Source organism: Mustela putorius, unplaced genomic scaffold, assembly GCF_011764305.1.
Source record: "Mustela putorius furo isolate JIRA1106 unplaced genomic scaffold, ASM1176430v1.1 tig00000508_pilon_pilon_pilon, whole genome shotgun sequence".
NCBI classification, from domain to species: Eukaryota; Metazoa; Chordata; class Mammalia; order Carnivora; family Mustelidae; genus Mustela; species Mustela putorius.
The window spans coordinates 800,914-818,412 of record NW_025421402.1 but is presented as its reverse complement, the minus strand read 5'-3'; the positions used below and the strand labels follow the sequence as shown (position 1 = coordinate 818,412).

General features: G+C 42.5%; 1 protein-coding gene across 2 annotated transcripts in view; it reads right to left on the bottom strand.

Annotated features, from left to right (window-relative positions):
* NR5A2 (nuclear receptor subfamily 5 group A member 2) overlaps positions 1–9,489 on the bottom strand; it is a 138,568-nt gene extending 129,079 nt beyond the window's left edge. For both annotated transcript variants that reach the window (XM_004756231.3, XM_004756233.3), the window contains exon 1: positions 9,203–9,489. In XM_004756231.3, coding sequence (XP_004756288.1) covers positions 9,203–9,266 — 64 coding nt within the window. In that variant the 5' untranslated portion in view covers positions 9,267–9,489. The remainder of the gene's footprint in view (positions 1–9,202) is intronic.
* Positions 9,490–17,499: the final 8,010 nt, after the last annotated feature.

Below are 17,499 nucleotides of genomic sequence, written 5' to 3'. Positions count from 1 at the left end.
GCTCTGTGGATTCAGATGAACTTTAAAAATCAGTTTATTACAAAGTGTTAATTTAGGAGTGTCCTTCCACTACAATCAAAGGGCTCGTGGGGGCACTTCTGTGGCACCTTTACAAACACCAGGCTGGCTGCTATGGAGAATTCCAGACTCTTGGTCCTCAGAGGGAGCTTCCAGCTCTCAGACCCAGAGGGAAGGTCCTCTGGTTGGTAGAGCTTTAGGAGAATTGAAAGAAGTAGAGAGAGGGTCTGACAGATCATATACTTCGTAGCATAGAGAAATCCTTGCTCCTTGCCTGGACCTGAGGCAGAGCCTGACATGGCCAAGGCAAACTTTGTGATCACATTCATAACCCAGCTTCAACCCCAAAAGGGCTTGTTTCCACCACACTAGCATCTTTTCAGTCCAAGCTAGTCTGCCTTCACCTCACACAACCTAAACCAGTAGTGATGGTGACAGAGGCCCAGCTGACATTCATTTATCTCCTCCCCAAACCAGAGGAGGTGGTGAGGGGAAAACAGGAGCTGGAGACAAGGTCTCAAAAAAACAAAACAAAACAAAACAACCCTTTAAAAAAAAGAGAGAGAAGAAAAGAAAGGACCACGGACCTATCACAGAAAGGCCCCAGGCGTTTTGCCCTGCTTTCAGGCTCTAGTCCAGGCTGGCCGCAGGGAATGGAAGGGTCACTGCAAACACAGGCGGTCTCAAGCAGAGAGAAAACTGGTGCTCCAGGGAGAGAGGAGTGCCCCAGGGTCAACCCTATCCCAGATCCCCTCCGGGACTCCCGAGACCCCTACCAGTCACGGACAAGGTGGGAAATCTTCCACTGGAATTGGTTCTATTCAGAGATCGGATGACAGACTCACCTTTCCCCCCTTTTCTCCTCAAGTTTAGGGGGAGCAGCAGGGGTTCCCAACCCTGGGGCAGTCGCAGAGGGAGGGGCGGCGGCACTAAGGCTTTCATTGCGCTACACTCATTTGCACCCCGTAAGTGCATCCATTCCCCACCCTATGTGTTCCCTCCTTCGGAATGTTCTGGTGCCTTGATCCTTCAATTCTGCCGGGCCAGGGCCTTCCTTGGATCCACCAACCCGCTTGCCCTGTGACCTGGGATCGGCCTGGGCGTCTCCCAGAACACCGGATCCGAAAGAGAGCTGGGGGAGGAGGAGCCTGTGCCCCCCACGGTGACTCGGGGCGGTTACCCGAGGATGGTCCCAGGTTGCAGAGGCAGCAGTGAGGAAGGAAAGACAAGTGGACGCGGGAAGGGGGAGGCAACTGAGATGGGAGTAGGGAAACTGGACCTGTGTGGTCTAAACGTTGATGCCCGTGGTCGTCTGACAGATACACGGATTGTCGTGGAACGATAAAGCCCCCGCAGGCGGGCAGACGCATCCCAGCCTCCGCCAGGGACATCTTAACCTACTGCCACTCCGCCTCTTAGCGGATGCACACTTAGGAATCCACCCCGTCTGCGGGAAACTTAACTAGCGGCAAAGACCACAGACCACAAGTCGGGAGGCAGAGGGAGGCTGTTCAGGCATTAGCTACCGTGCTCATTCTCAATTTCTTCCCTGCATTCCTCTGCCAACTTCTGGCAAACTTCTCTCCCCTTTCCCCTCACTTCCCCCACGCCTCCACCTTCTTTCCGACGAGACTGGTCTCCAGGGCTCGTCCTTCCCGGTTCTGACTTTGTCTTAAAGCATTGATTGACGGTTGCAATTATAAAGGATGATGGCTCGGGGAGGCTCCCGCAGCCTTGATGAGCCCGAGGAGCGCAGTCCTGGCATATTTTATCCAGGCTCAGCGTTACGGGGCCGTGCGCCCCACTCACCCGGCGGGCTGCAGCTGAGGAGGTCTCGCACTCCCCACCCGCGAGGACGTAACTGCCTCCCTCTCCTCCCCCGCCTCCACTTCTCCGCGGCTCCGCGCCGCATTTCAGAGAGCGCGCCGGGAACAGCCTGCCCTTGACCTGACCTGAGAATTGTTGGCCAGCCCCGCGCGCTTAACGCGTGCAGGCTGCAAAGGGAGTGAAAATGTCAAGATTTTTAAAACTGGTTCAAGTTTCCTGGTCTCGGAAAACACAGGTCCCCAAGTAGAAGACCCACCCCTCCCGCGCGCCTGGGTGGGAGAAGCCTTACACGACCCACCCAACCTCTCAAGAAACTTGCAAATCTACATTCTTAGAAACAATTTCTAACGCTTCCTCTATTTCTACTCTTTGGTGTTTTTTTAAGAAAACAGAATCTTTACTTTTCTCGTAGCACGTGTCTAGTTCCCAGCCTCAGAAGAAATCTAGATTTTTTTTTCCCGGCAAGTCACCACCAAGTGGCCGCAATAGCCCGAGGGGAGAGGGAAGCAAGTTTATCAACCTAGGCTCTGCCTAATTTTTCAGCCCCTCCCACTCAAAAAGCCCATCAGAAGCCCCGTTTGCCTTTCTCTGAAAATTAAGTTTAGCAAGAATTCCAGAGTTCTGATCCGGAGCTCGAAGGGCTGAGCCTATATGCCCCACCTCCAGGGTCCCCCAGCCGGCTTCCAGACCACTTTGTTTTACGGTGAGAAGGGTTAAATTTCAGTACAGACATTACGAACTACCAATGAGCACCGTATTGGCCGAAGCTTTGAAAAAATGAATAGGTGAGAAGTCGTACCTCGTTAAAAAAAAAAAAAAAAATCCCCGTTACTTGTGTAAATAACTACTTAAGACATCATCGACCACAGCCTGTAGAGCAGGAGGGAAAACTGCTGTCAATTTAGACAGTCTACCCCGGAAAGTCTTGTGTGTCGGGGTAGCCACAAGTGGGGGTTGATTCACAATCACTACAACAGTACCTTCACAGATCACGGCCCCGTCTTTACTAAAGGAGGAAAATACAGGATGAAGTAATTATCCAGGTAATCCAGGCTCCTCCAGCCCCTCCCCCAACCACCTCCCACCCTTGCCCTAAGGAAAGGTGAGGTTTTCCCAGAGTTTGGCCTGGATTATCGGAATCTGCATCTCTGTAAAAAGGCTTCTCAGTAGAACTTTCTGGATTCATTTTCTTTGGAGACTCCTGCCCCAACCCAGGGGTCCAGGCGCGTCCCGCCTCGGTAGAGCCGAAGCCCTCCTCGAAGTGGGCGGAGAGATACGGTCTTGAGAAGGGAGCGGGCTGGGGAAATAATCTTGGGTAGGTGGTCCAATCTAATCTATCTCTTCCTCTATAATTGAAATGGAGATGTGAGTCAGCTCCAACTCCAAACCGGGAGACGGAGACTCCATTCTCGGAACACCCCTGCCCATCCTCGGAACAGACCAGAGCAGCGAGTGACGTTCTCGAGGACGATCGTGGCGCCAACAGGCCACCAAGAGCTTAGTGGAACCAGCTGAGCGCTTGAGTTGCAATTCCACTCCCCGTATCCCCTCCCCCCTCCTCAACCCAGACTAGAGCCAAATCCTCAGCACTAGATTACTCTGGGCTGCCTTTCACGAAAATCAAGCCAGACTGGAAGTGTCCTGAGGGAAGAAGGGGTTCCGCGACGCCTCTCTTTGAATCCCTCTGTTCTTGGAGCGAGGGGGTGGGTGGTCGCGAGGCTCTTGTGTTAGGAAAGCCCCCGCACTAGGGGTTTCTGTTCTTAAGATCAAAGAGTGCCGGGCCGCTCAGAGCTGTGTCAGCCGATTTGGGCCCCTTTGGGACAGGAAAGAAAGTGGGGGCGCCAGCGGGCCTTGGCGATAATACCATCACCTTCCAGCTTGCGGTGCGAAAGTATGGAAAGTGTTAGGGTCTGGGAGGTTACGCGGTTCGCTAGTTTGGCAGGGTGTCGGCTCCTCCTCCCACCTAAAGGCAACTTTTACCATTAAGAGTGGTGCCCAGCCAGCGCAACGGGCGTGGAGCAAATTCTTTACTTTTCCCCCAAGGTTTCCTTTCTGGAAACTGGGGAGATGCTTCGGGGACCTGGTGGAGGGTTCCGACTGATTTTCTTTTCAATGCAATATAGACCGTTGGTGGAACAGGTGGAACTTGATGGGGCTGAGGCTGGGGACGTCCAGATCACAAGGAAGAAATCAGCATTTACTGTCAAAAATGTCAGCGCTGGACGTGGGACCAGCATCTCACTAGAAACACACCAGGGTTAGTCAACAGGACTTTTTAAAAAAGAGTGCTTGCGCTTAAACTATCTCATTCTCTGTCTCTTCCCTTTATAAGACAACAGATGTTTGTTCCTCAAGGTAAAAAGGGCCCTTTTCTCTCTAAACTCCATCACTCAGGGGCTCTTGGGTGGCTCAGTCGGTTAAGCCTCTGCTTTGGCTGGGATCAAGCCCCATGTGAGGCTCCCTGCTCAGTGGGGAGCAGGTCCCCAGCTGCCACCTGCTCCCCTTGCTTGTGCTCTCTCTCTCTCTTTCTGTCAAACAAATAAAATCTTTAAAAAAATAAATTCAGCTACTCATTTTGGGTGATTTCTCTGCCCTCCTCATACCCACCAACCCCACATAACAAACACATGCTCTGAATTTTCTCTCAATTCTTGTCAGCAGTCCTGCCAGTTGCCAGCATATACCCCATAACTGCAAACGAAAACCCTCCAAACTCCAGAGATCCTTTCAAGGAAACCAGAGCAGAAGACCCAAAGTGCTTTCCTACCTGCTTTGCTCTGCCTCCAAGGCTCCTGGGTGCTGTCCCCACCCGGCCCCCTACACCTCTCCCCATCCCACCCTTGTGAATTCTACTGGGATCTAAATCTGATTCCACTGTGGAATGAAAAGGAAGATAAAGAGCCATTTACAAATGTCTTCTTAATCCCAAAATGCCTTTCGGAAGAATGTCAGTAAATCAACACTGTTTTTAATCATAGTTCCTTTATATCAACAATGGCAAATAATCACTACTTTAAGGAAAGATCACAGATTTCAGAATCACAGAACAGGGGTTCTGTTTACAGTTCACTCTCTTGACAAGGGGAGTGATCTTGGGAGAATCACTTGACCTTTCTGATTCAATTTTGTCATCAGTAAAATACGGTGAACAAAGTCAACTTTATAGTTGCATGAGACAGTACTAGTAAAGCAATACATCACACTGTTAATATCAGTTCTTCTTTGTATCTCTTTTCCCATAACTGCATCCACACTCAACTTTCTGTAAAGAAAACAACTAGGAAGGGAATCACTAACCATTCTAGAAACCACTAAAAATAAGATCTTTCTAGTGGGAGGGACTTGCTAACTTGACTATCTCACAGTGCTTGCTTGACATAGTCCTCAGGGAGTTAATTATACCCCCAGGTAAAAACTGCTCACCAAAATGCTTATGTTCATCTGTACTCAGATTATTTGGAGTTTAAAAGTTAAGTGTGTCTTTTGTTACTTATTACACAAAAACACCTATCAGAGCTTCCCAAAAGACTAAAAAAGAGGGAGCCTTTATTAATTTGTCTGGTCAAGTTCAGTCCACATGGTTCTTCCAGGCTTAAACTCTCAAATTCACACTGGTCATATTTCAAGTCTTCCCTGGGGTTTCCCCAGACCTCAAGGCCCCCATACTCCTAAAGTTCCTTGAGGCCAACAGTATTTCTCAGGGAAATTTTTGTTCCAATAAGGCGAAGAGTGAGGAAGTGCAACTCCAAAAAATAGCTTTATCCTGAGGTAGGTTCTAGTCTTGGGAAACAAGATGTCTGACTCCCACCTTTCATAAAATATCTCTAGTTGTGCTGGGGGAAGCTGGGCCTCTAGGTGGGAGTCTGTCCCAGAGTCCTTCTCTAGCTCATCCCAAGTTCAAGGCTAAATCGAAGATAACTCTACACATTTTGTCTGGGTGGAGGCATTAAGGGAAAAAACCACCACCACCACTACGAAGCCTCTGTTCTCCCTTCCTCCATAAATATCTCCTGGTTTATTAAAAGAGGCATTAAAGAAATCCTCTAGCTCCTCAGGACTTGAAGATCAAGACGAGTAAAGAAAGTCTGAGAAGCACTCTTCTGGAGTTGGGCTGAGGCAGGGAAGGAGAAGAGGCATCAGAGCTTAGCTTCCTGGAGGGATCTGGCTGCCTAAGCCCAGCAGCCAAGAATCAGAATATGGATTTGGGTGACTGGCATTCAAAACTGCACTGCCAATAAAGCTGGCCAGAGTTTAGGGTGACATAAGGGGCTATCTTATTTTCCACTGCATTATGTCTACTTTCAGAGATCCTTATGGGCACAGAGCTTACTGGAGGTTATTGCTGGAATAAAATCAGACTCCAAGAGCGCTAAGGAGACTAGATAACAAACTATATATAGTGTCTCAAGAATGTTTGCATTGTATATTATGTACCCTAGCTATGCAGACATAACTTCCTGTGGGTAACAGACAAAACTTCCTATGGGTAATAGACAATAATATATCGAATGTGTATAATGTATTCCATAAATGCACTTAAAGAATTACATAAATTTCATAGTAATCAAAGCAGTGATGTCGGGCACATTGCAGAAGAGTTAATGAATACTTGTTACAGGACATACTTCCCACCATACAGATTTGGCTATTTTGTAGATACAGACAAATAATTCCTTCTATTTCTCTTTCTCTCTTACTTACTACTGTGTATCATCTGTAGAATTGCCTCATTTGGGAGAAAGAAAACAAAACAAAACAAAAACCTAAGCCAGAAACCAAGAATCAGGACAGTGTCCCAGAACTAGTTAACTTTAAGGGAGCAATCTGGGTTTAACCCCAAGTCTGCTGCTCTTACACCACACGGTGTGGTTATCTTGTAGGTAGGCAGAAGGAACAATGTCATCTTATTTCCACTTTTCTATATGAGTACAGACACTTATACACAATTTTCATGTAACTCCCACTGTGCATAAAAGAAAAATGTCATGCCCACCTAGGACCCATAGGAACAGCTTTCGAAATAAATAGAGGCACATTTCTTAGTACAACACAACTGAATTAATGTGAAGTTGGAAACCCTGACCCATCTCGACATGTCTTGGCCTCAGTTTTGTGAACCACTCCCCATTCCTATCCTAACTTGCAATTTGCTCCCTCAAAGCCACACCAGGACCTAACACTCTCCACTCCACCTGTGGGTTCTCTCAGTGGGCGTGTCCTGGGCAGTCAGAATCCAATCCAAGAGGAAACTCACCTTCAGGGTTAAGGTCAGCCCTAACTGTTCAGACTGAAGGCTCACAATGTCCCCCTTTCCTCTGTCAGCCCTTTGGGTGACTTGTCTAGCCAAGAACCCCCCCCCCCCAGGAATGACTCTCCACGCTTCTTGGGGGCTACCCCATGAACAGATGGAACTCTCAGTCCCAGTAGTGGCCTCTGGGTGCCTAAGATGTTGCAAACACGGACATCTCCCACCCACCTGGCAGTATCAGGGAATGGAATTAAGAGAGTGCAAGAGCTAGGAAAGGGCGGGAGGCCTCGAACGAGATCCGGAAACGTTTCTTTTACCGGAAAATTGACTGGAATTTTGTCATCCCGGAATCTGACGCGCGGAAGTGCCTGGAGAGGTTTAGGGTGTTGGGGTAGACTCGCTGACTCGCTGAGCGCCTCCTTCCGTACACTTTTTTTTTTTTTTTTTTTTTTTTTTTTTTTTTTGGAGGCTCCGTCTTCAACAGTCCTTCCCAGGCTAGACAGACATACCGCAGGTTCAGGCTCTCTCGAACCTGACTGATCCCAGACCTGAGGGTGTCAGATCTCCATTTATGCTCAGGGTGGAACCAACCCCCCTCGCCCCACCATGGGTAAAACGTAGCAGAGAGAAATGCAAAGGTGTCTCCTTCTACCACCTTACCCTCTTTAATTCACTCCCAAGGGTCTCAGGGACGCCGTGGAGGCGGTGGGGGGTGGGGGCGGCGTGTGCGCTCTTGGGACCCCACGCCCTCTTAATTCGCAGCCTCCCAGTCCCCGCTGCGCGCGACGCGAGGTGAGGCGGGAGCGCGGGCTTCTGCCGCGCGCGCGCGCGCGCCGCCCCAGTCCCCGGCTGAGCGCGCTCTCGCCGGGATTAGAAAAGATTAGAAATCGTCTGTGCTTCTCTTTCACCTTCTTTCCTGTGCTCATATTTTTATCTGCAGAGCAACTGATTCTCTGTTGCACTCTGATTGCCTTCCTCATGTTTTCTTTTCCTAAGTACAGATTTTGGGGGTGGGGGGTGAGGTCATCATTTCCTCAATTGATATACCAGAGGGTGTAGTTGGCCCAATAAAACAGCAATCACTGCCCTCAGTGGAGTCAGCTGGTTATCTAGGGAGAAAGAGGAAAAGCCCAAGCCTTGATTTTCCTTCTTGTTCCAGCGAAGCTAGAATTCAGAGCTCATGACACGCCTCTGCGAATTCTCAAGGAAATTCCAGTTCGAAAGCCTAAGAAAGTGCTTACAGGGAAAGGCACAGGTCCTTCAAGTACTACGGGAACGGAAAAAAATGACTGCCAACAGACTAATGATTACAGACCACTGGAAATCACTTCCCTTTAGTCCTTTACTTTTAGGAATAACTGCATGTATTCTTGCTGTAACGCTAACATTTTTTTTTTGTTCTTTTTAGAAGTGAAAATTAGCTTTATTTACTCCTGTTTATAAAAATAAGCCATGCTCAGTATTTTGGAAAACAGACAGTAACCCTTAAATTGTAATCCTTAACTAACGGTGTGTGTGTGTGTGTGTGTGTGTGTGTGTATACATACATACATATATTTATTAAATATATTAGTATATATTATTATATATGTCATATATATATTAAACCCAAAATATATGGGTTTTTTGCATGGCTTTTATTCATCAGGAAACAAAAGAGACTCTACAGTATCCGCAATGAATGAGAGACACCATCCTGTGGTGTGGCTTACAAATATTTGAAAGCTATTTGTTCAAGTTTGATCAATGATGACTCCATATGGTTAACTTGTTTCAAGCTGGTCAAACTTTAGCTTATTATACCTGATTAGAAATTATCAGAAAATATTAGTGATGAAATATATACATTATACATTTTTTATTCTATTTTAGACTAAGGCATGGGCATCCAAAAACAGTGGATAACTGAATAATACTGAAATATCCATTTGCTTTTTTTTAACTTCGAGAAAGATGAATGTGTGATTCATACATGGGCTTCTGTACTTTTAATAGGCAATAGGAGAAGCAATGACTTACAATGCAAAAGACATCAATGAGATTAAATTACATGACTTAATCTACTAGCAGAATAATAAATGGATGATAAATAGAGCAACTCCTACTTACCAATAGGCGTAAGTCCGTGCTTTAGAGAATCTTGTAAATTTCCAGTATCCGAATTAGAAGACATTCTTAGTAAAATTGTAGGTGGTCCTTTGGTTTAAAGCAGAAATCATTGAGCACAAGAAAAAGTACAGCTTGTCAAATTTTGTGGCCCTTGGGAGGACACATGAGACTACAGTAATCCTCAGTGAAAGTTAAAAAAAATAGCAAAAAAAAAAATCCAAGAATGCAGAAAGTTACAAGTTAAGTCTTTCCCTGAACTCTGTACTTTTTCCAGCATTAGTGCCTGCTGTAAACCATGTATCCAGTTACATGATGGTTTCTAATCAGAAGAATGGAAACTTTTGATAGGTTTAGACAGATCACATGACTCTATGCAAGTTGATAAGAGGACCCTGTTATAAAGTGACAGCAAAAGAGATAAGAACTCCTGGCAGATAATGGCAAAGAAATGATTAACTTAGAAGTGGAGAGGTGCTATGCAGCACAGAGAGTGGAAAGTTGTAAAACTGAGGGGTCAGAAGATCATACTTAGTGGATAAAACTCCAAACCAACTTAAATCTACTAACTAAACTTAGGCTTGTGACATACCCTCTTGATGTCATCACCTCTTTGCATAGAGGAGAACAGACGTAGCTCTTCTGACCTCTGTAAACATATTTTAGATGATAACATTAGCACACATTAATTCTTTAAATGATGATGGGAGATTTGATTGACACTTTAAAATACTATGGTAGCATTTCCAAGCTTATGGTCATTTATTTATTCATGTGTTGTCTACCAATTTTTTAATCATGCCTATTCATTAGTTGCAAAGTTAATCTTAACTTGTTCATTCATTAGTTGGTTAAAAGGGCACCCTATCTCTTTACCCGCAATAAAGTAAAACTTATGCTTTGAGGTCAGTGCTGGCAAAATGATGAATGTATAATACGTTTTCCATAATTTTAAGTTATTAGTCCTTGCTTGAATCCATGGGAAAAATCTGGATCACTCTTAAGCGGACGCTTAACCACTGAGCCACCCAGGCATCCCTCTTCTGTGAATTATATCCATGAGTATTTAATGTATTCAAAATTAAAATCAAGAAAGTAAAAATTATTATTTATTTATAAATATACATATTTATTTTTATTAAAATAATTTAATATACATAATGCATTTTAAATTAAAATAACTATTTTCCAAAACAAAATAATTCATAAAAAGTAGCATTTTCAGTAGTCTTTTTAATGTCTAACTTTTTATGCCCCCAAGATTTTATTTATTTATTTGACACAGAGAGAGAGTGCACAAGTAGAGGGGAGCAGCAGAGGGAGAGAGAGAAGCCAACTCCCTGCTGAGCAGGGAGCCTGATATGGGGCTCAATATGAAGACCCTGGGGTCATAACCTGAGCCAAATGCAGATGCTTAACCAACTGAGCCATGAAGGTGCCCCCAATGTCTGCCTTTGTAGAAAGCTAGATTCTCATATCTGCTTCCGCATTCACTCTGTAGCAATATATTGTTTCAGTTGAAGTCTATATAAGAAAATATGGTTTTCAAGATATGAAGGTAGAAACAGGATGAATATCCTAATAAATTTTTCAAATAATTATGGATTTTTTTTCTTTGATGCCACACCAAAACTCCACAAGTACTATCTTCTTCAAGATGAATTGAGGGGCACCTGGGTGTCTCAGTCAGTTAACCATTGACCTTTGGCTGTGGTCATCCTGGGATCTAGTCCCACACTGGGCTGTGTGCTCAGCCACGGGTGTGCTTCTCCCTCTGCCTGCTGCTCCTCTGCTTCTGGGTGTGCGCGCTCTCTCTCTCTCTCTCTCTCTCTCGGGCAAATAAATACATACAATCTTAAAAAAAAAAAAGATTAGTTGAAATGTGGAAACTGAAACCATATCTGTGAACTTTTTGTACCCTATTACACAAAAATTCATTGGCTTATTTTATAATTAAAATATATCTTTTGCCTATGAATGATTTTGTTGCATCTCACATTGGTAATTTGGAAAATGTAGGTTCATCAAATCTGGCAAATATGCCAAATGTTGACACATTTCATTATATAGTATCAAAAATTCTATTTATTAATATTATTACTTATCTCACCGGAAGTCTTTAAATACTGGGAAGCTGTCAAACTCACAATGGAATATACAAATTTTCTTAAATCCAAATTTTCACTTGTAAGCCTAATTTTATCAATGGAAAAAAGTACCACCAGTTTTTTTCCATGAAGTAACAGGTTCACTTCATATTTGAGAATTTTCCCCAAAATACCCATGTCTAAATAAACATAGTGTGTCTTCTGTCATTCCTAAAGTGTAAAAATAACATTACATTAAAGAAAAGCAGCTATTTCATCTCCCCACCTGAACAATCCTATCAGTGCTTTTCCTGGAATCAGCCGTCATATTCTGACTTAGGCCTTTAAAGACACTTGAAGAACTTAAAGAACTATGGGTAGTACCTTAAGAGGGAAATTTAAGTCATATGGCTCAGCTTGATTAGAGATATGTTTTGCTTTATGAAGTAGCTGTGTTTTTTTCTTTTTAAGATTTTATTTATTTATTTGATAGAGAGCGAGATCACAGGTTGGGGGAAGCAGGCTCCCTGCTGAGCAGACAGCCCAGTGTGGGGCTCGATCCCAGACTCTGAGATCATGACCTGAGCCAAAGACAGTCTTAACTCACTGAGGCACCCAGGTGCCCCAGTAGCTGTGTTCTTGAAGAATAACATGTTAATTACTTTTTACAATGCACTTCCTATGTTCAACACAGTACTTGTTCTAGGGTCAGAATACAACATTAAGAATTATTTATAAAACAAAAGTTCTGTTAATTTCATCTGTTTTAAAAATATGCTTTCAGAGATCTCAGGGTCCTGGGATCGAGCCCCGCATTGGGCTCTCTGCTCAGTGGGGACCCAGTTTCCCCCTCTCTCTTTCCCTGCCCTTCTGCCTACTTGTGATCTCTGTCCGTCAAATAAATAAATAAAATCTTAAAAAAAAAAAAAAGACGGGTTTCTGGATAAACAGTTTTATTCATTGTCTTTATGGCCATAAAGTTAGGAAGCTCAAGGAAGTCTCCCCGAGACTTTGAAACTCTTTAGATAGAAAGACTTGGTGTTTGTGGAGGGGCAGTACCCAAGTAATTGTACCTCTGGCCCAGGACTTAAGAAGAAAAGATAAGTGAATAGAAAGGTGCTCACATATATATAAAGGGACTACATATGTTCCCTTAATGATCACATTATAATCTAATTAGATCAGTTATTTAAATCAGAGTGTTAATGAGGCTAAAGTCCAGATTTTGCCTCTTATGGGAGAAGTTTTATGAAGGGAAAAGCTATTTGCAAACTCATTCGGACACGTATTATCTCCAGCTAACACTGAGAGAGTAGTGCCTTGATTAGGAAGTGATCGGCATGATAGGCTCATTGTGCTGTTAGTAAAGAGGTAAGGGATCTTTTGTGAACTTTCAATTAGATAAGGATACTGGGTCAATTAGAATATAAGTTTATGCCTCTAGCTAGTTCCACTGTTAAATTTTAAATTTCATTTTATTCTTTTAAGTTTCTGGTAGGGAATCTGCCACTATCAGTGGTCAAAGCCCATGTATATATACTTTCAAGCCTTCATGTGGTTTTAAACAATATTAACACTGACACTTCCTTTGAACTAAGTAAATGGAGTGTATATGTATTCAGCAGGTAATTTATAACTCCATATACGGACATTTGTTGTAACATAATTTCACACATCATGGAATAGATTCAGCAGTCATTTTCTGAAGGTTCGCATTACAGAATTTATGATCCTTTTTTTTTCTTTGTTGTTTATTCTGATTACTGTTATGTTTTCACTTCTCCCTCTTGCCTTACTTTATTTCAGTTGAAATGTTGGAATACAGCTTCAGAATGATAAACATGCTTCATGGAGAGAGACCGGGTAGAAGGGAATAAGAATAAAGAAAGGCTTTATCCTCTCTGCCTGTCCCCCTGCCTTTTAGTTGTGCTGTTGGCTCTGAACCCTGCAGACTCACCTCTGTCTGGGACGGGGTGACTTGAGGTCTGGGTGACTCCTGGAAGTGAGGGTGAGAGGAAGCCAAAGCCATGACTGTGGTCCTCATGGGTGTTGGAAATGTCCCCAGTTAAATATTCACACAGCCTCATCAAGGTGAGATTTTCTGGAGGAGACCTGCTCATGGAATGTAGGTAGTTTAAAGCTGGTGCTGATTCACATGAAGTGAGGAAGCGGGTCATTCTGGCCGCCAGTGGGGAGGGCGTTGGATAAACATGCTGTTTTTCCTCTGAGCTTTAAGCTTATGTACGCATAACCAATCCAGTCTGCTTTGCATTAACACTGTTGTAGGTATTGTTTAATTTTTTCCTTTAAATATATGGTAGATTGCAAAATATGATTTTTATTGAAACCAATGACTATTAATTTTGTTTATTTAGGAGATAGATGTATATGTATATATATACATATATATATATATATATATTTTTTTTTTTTTAAGTAATTTCTACACCCAACGTAGGACTCAAACTCCTAAGCCTGAAGAGTCACAGAGTCTCTTCAACTCCTAAGAGATGAAGAGTCACATGCTATACCAACTGACTCAGCCAGGCGCCCCAACCAATGACAACTAATTTTAGATGAAAATTCAGAAAGAGCATATGTTTTTATAGGTGTATTTTATACCTGTAACTACTTTGAAATATATGGGTCTTCTTTTATACATGCCCAAATGTGGGATACACATTTGTTAAGGTTTTGCATGTTATTCAATCCATAAAATAGCATTTCCCATCAGCTCCTCACTCTCTGGCTGTAGATTTCATTGATTACCTGAGAAACCGTGCAGTTGTGTTTGGTGATGCAACCACTTGAGCATGAGAACACATTAGGAGAACATAGTATGGTTGAAGGTAGTAGTTAAGAGACTGAGATTTGGGATCAGGAAGTTCACAACTCCTGTCCCTGCTTTGTCCTTTACTCAGCAGTGAAGTAATGCTTGACTTCCTTAAGCCTTATTCTTCAGAAATAAAAATGACAATGGAATCCAATAGTGTTGTTGTGAGAAAATGAGATAATAGAGAAATGCTCAGTATCAGGATGCTTGGGGGGCTCAGTCAGCCTTTGGCTCAGGTCACGATCCCAGGGTCGTGGGATCCCATACCGCATTGGGCTCTGCTCAGTGGGGAGCCTGCTTCTCCCTCTCATGCACACGCTCTTTCTCAAATAAGTAAATGAAATCTTAAATAAATAAATAATGTACCCCCAAAGTTGAAGAGGAATAGCATTACTAGGTTCCTAATAACTCCTAAAAAAACCTTCCAGGAAAAAAAAAACTACTATTTACTATTTGTCATTCTCTTTTCTGTAGAACTTACTGGCATGCAGAGGAAACATTACATTAATGAGTTACTTTAGCCTTTTGAAGCTTATCTATCTGGTTAATTTAATAGAAATAAATACTCAGTACTTTGTGAGAAATGAACATATTTTTGTGAAAGAGGGAGCGGAGTAACGTTCACATGTGACCCAAGTAACAGGTGCTCGAAACTCAGCCCTAGTGACAGTTAGTACGCAATTTAGATTCCAGCTATGCTGGGGAAGAACACAAAACAAACGAAAACCTCAGTTTTGGGTCATTATTTTTCTCAGTCAAGTCCCAGTCTAACCATTTCCTTTTGGCAAATGTGGGCATTTTCCCTTATGGCATTCTGTTTTAGACTCACTATCCCACTGAACTCAGCAGATACTACCCCACATGGCATATTTATAATGACTCACATTTACAAAGATACATGTTTATAATGATAAAACATTATTTGCTAACTGATTTCAGAAAGGATTTGTAAATGATTGACAGATAACTAATGACTCCCAAGGCATCTTTGCCAAAATCCAAAAGGCATTCAACAATGTCATCTGAACCCATATTGCATGATGATGTTAAAGTTCAGTTAATGAGTTACAGTCTCTGTAAACTTCCTGAATATACTCTCCCAAGACATTATGACACGTCTGTTAGGAACTGGGATTCTTGTAAAATGGGGTTTCTGGGGAGCCCTGTACAGGATCATATACCAGAAAAGCCCCTTAAGTTTGTTTATATTTTGGGTTTAATAAGAACCAACATCCTAAATTACTCATCATTGAAACTGATTGAGGCACTGGGTGTTGGGGAGTTACAGAAGACAGAAATCCCGAACTGGGTAGTTCCTGTGAAAGGATAGCTTACTGGAACATCGTTGCTTCAACTCTTTGCTAACAAAGTCATTTGTCACTGATTTGTCACTGATTTAGGACCTGGGCTTGGGTGGGCACCTTTTTTTTTTTTTTAAATCAGCTTCCTTAGCAACCCTCTAACCCCCAAATTATATAAGATGGTGAGATGTCAGATTTTGAAAAGAAGTGACTAAAGATCTCTTCTCATTATTTTAATAACTGTGAGAAATGTGGCACCTGGCAGGAAAGATAAGTGGTCTTTTTGCCACACTATTATGGCCAGGTAAATATTACTCACTTTTTATAGCACTAATAATTAAACAGAGCCTCAGTCAATCTTTTGGCAATTGAAATGTTTAAGACTTTACTCTTCTGTAGGCTTATGTTGAGTTCCCCACGTTTATCACAATCTGCAATCTATGTCTGATGACTTATGGTTCATATCTTTATTTATAAAGAAATATACTCAGTACCATTTTATTTCCACTTAAAACCTTTTAAAACTTTTATGCAAATAACTCAATTATCTAAACTATTTTTAAAAGAGGGACCTGTAAAGCATTCGAAGTGATTTCCCTAGGAATCACATAATAACTATTTTTAAAATATGGAGCCACAAAATAGATTTGAATTTATGAAACCGAATGTTTTTTTTTTTAAGATTTTATTTATTTATTTGACAGAGAGAGAGATCACAAGTAGGCAGAGCAGCAGGAGTGGGGGTGTGGTGGGGAAGCAGGCTCCCCGCTGAGCAGAGAGCCCAATGCGGGGCTCCATCCCAGGACCCTGAGATCATGACCCGAGCCGAAGACAGAGACTTGCCCACTGAGCCACCCAGGCGCCCCCATGAAACCGAATGTTATCTGTCACCTCACATTGTCTAGTAGATCATGTAAATAAAATGGTTTTTTCAAACAATAACTGTTCTTTTGGAATGGAAATTTAAAAAATATATATATATATATACATATATATATATATATATATATGTATATTTTTAAGTAATCTCTACAACCACCGTGGGGCTCAAACTCACAATCTTGAGAGTAAGAGTTGTACTCCACCACTGAACCAGCCCCTAAAATGAAATATTTTATATGGCTGAATCTTTTATGTGGCTGTGTAAACCTAGCTTGATTGTGTTACAGTTATTTTCATAGACCCTGTTCTTTGCCCTCTCAATCCTTTTGTGGGAAAAGAAAGTTTTTTAATCAAAAATAATAAAGTAGGGGTACCTGTATGGCTTAGTCAGTAGAGCACATGACTCTTGATCTTAGGGTTGTGAGTTCAAGCCCCATTATAGGCATAGAGATTACCTTTAAATTCTTTTTTAAAAAGATAATAAAGTGGAAAGAGTGCATAAATGCAAATATGTTATATTTTTCATTATGTTTTGAGAAAGGATAAAACCTAAAAAAGAAAGGATTACTCAAAAAAAGCTAAAGCCTCTTAGAAGGGTCATTTAATACTCTTTGAAATTGAAGATCAAAAATGGGTTTCAAAGGTAAGCTCACTTTCTACCTGCTTTATTCATTACCATGAGTCTAACAGGTTATTCCCTCCAGCATAATTTTTTACATACTAATACATTTTTTAGATTTTTTGAGTTCCTTTCAATTCTGTCATGTCCCAAATGGAACTTTTTATCTGCCTTTTCAAATGCCCCCCTTTTTAAAAATTTTGTTGAATGATACTACTAAATTAGGAATATGGATATCATTCTAAAATCTCCATCTGATTTACTTGCTGTGTCTATCCTGTCAACAAACTTAGTCCATTCTGTTTCCTTAACATCTTTCTTTCTTTCTTTTTTTTCAAGATATTTATTTATTTATTTGAGAGAGAGTGAGAGAAGCAGGAGTGAGGGGAAGGGACAGAAGGAGAAGGAGTGGCTGAGGGAGAGGGAGAAGTAGACTCCCCGATAAGCAGGGAACCTGATACAGGGCTTGATCCCAGGACCCCAGGATCATGACCTGAGCCAAGGGCAGACACTTAATCCACCGAGCCACCCAGCACCCCATCCTTAACATCTTAATTGGCATCCCCTCCTCTGTAGTA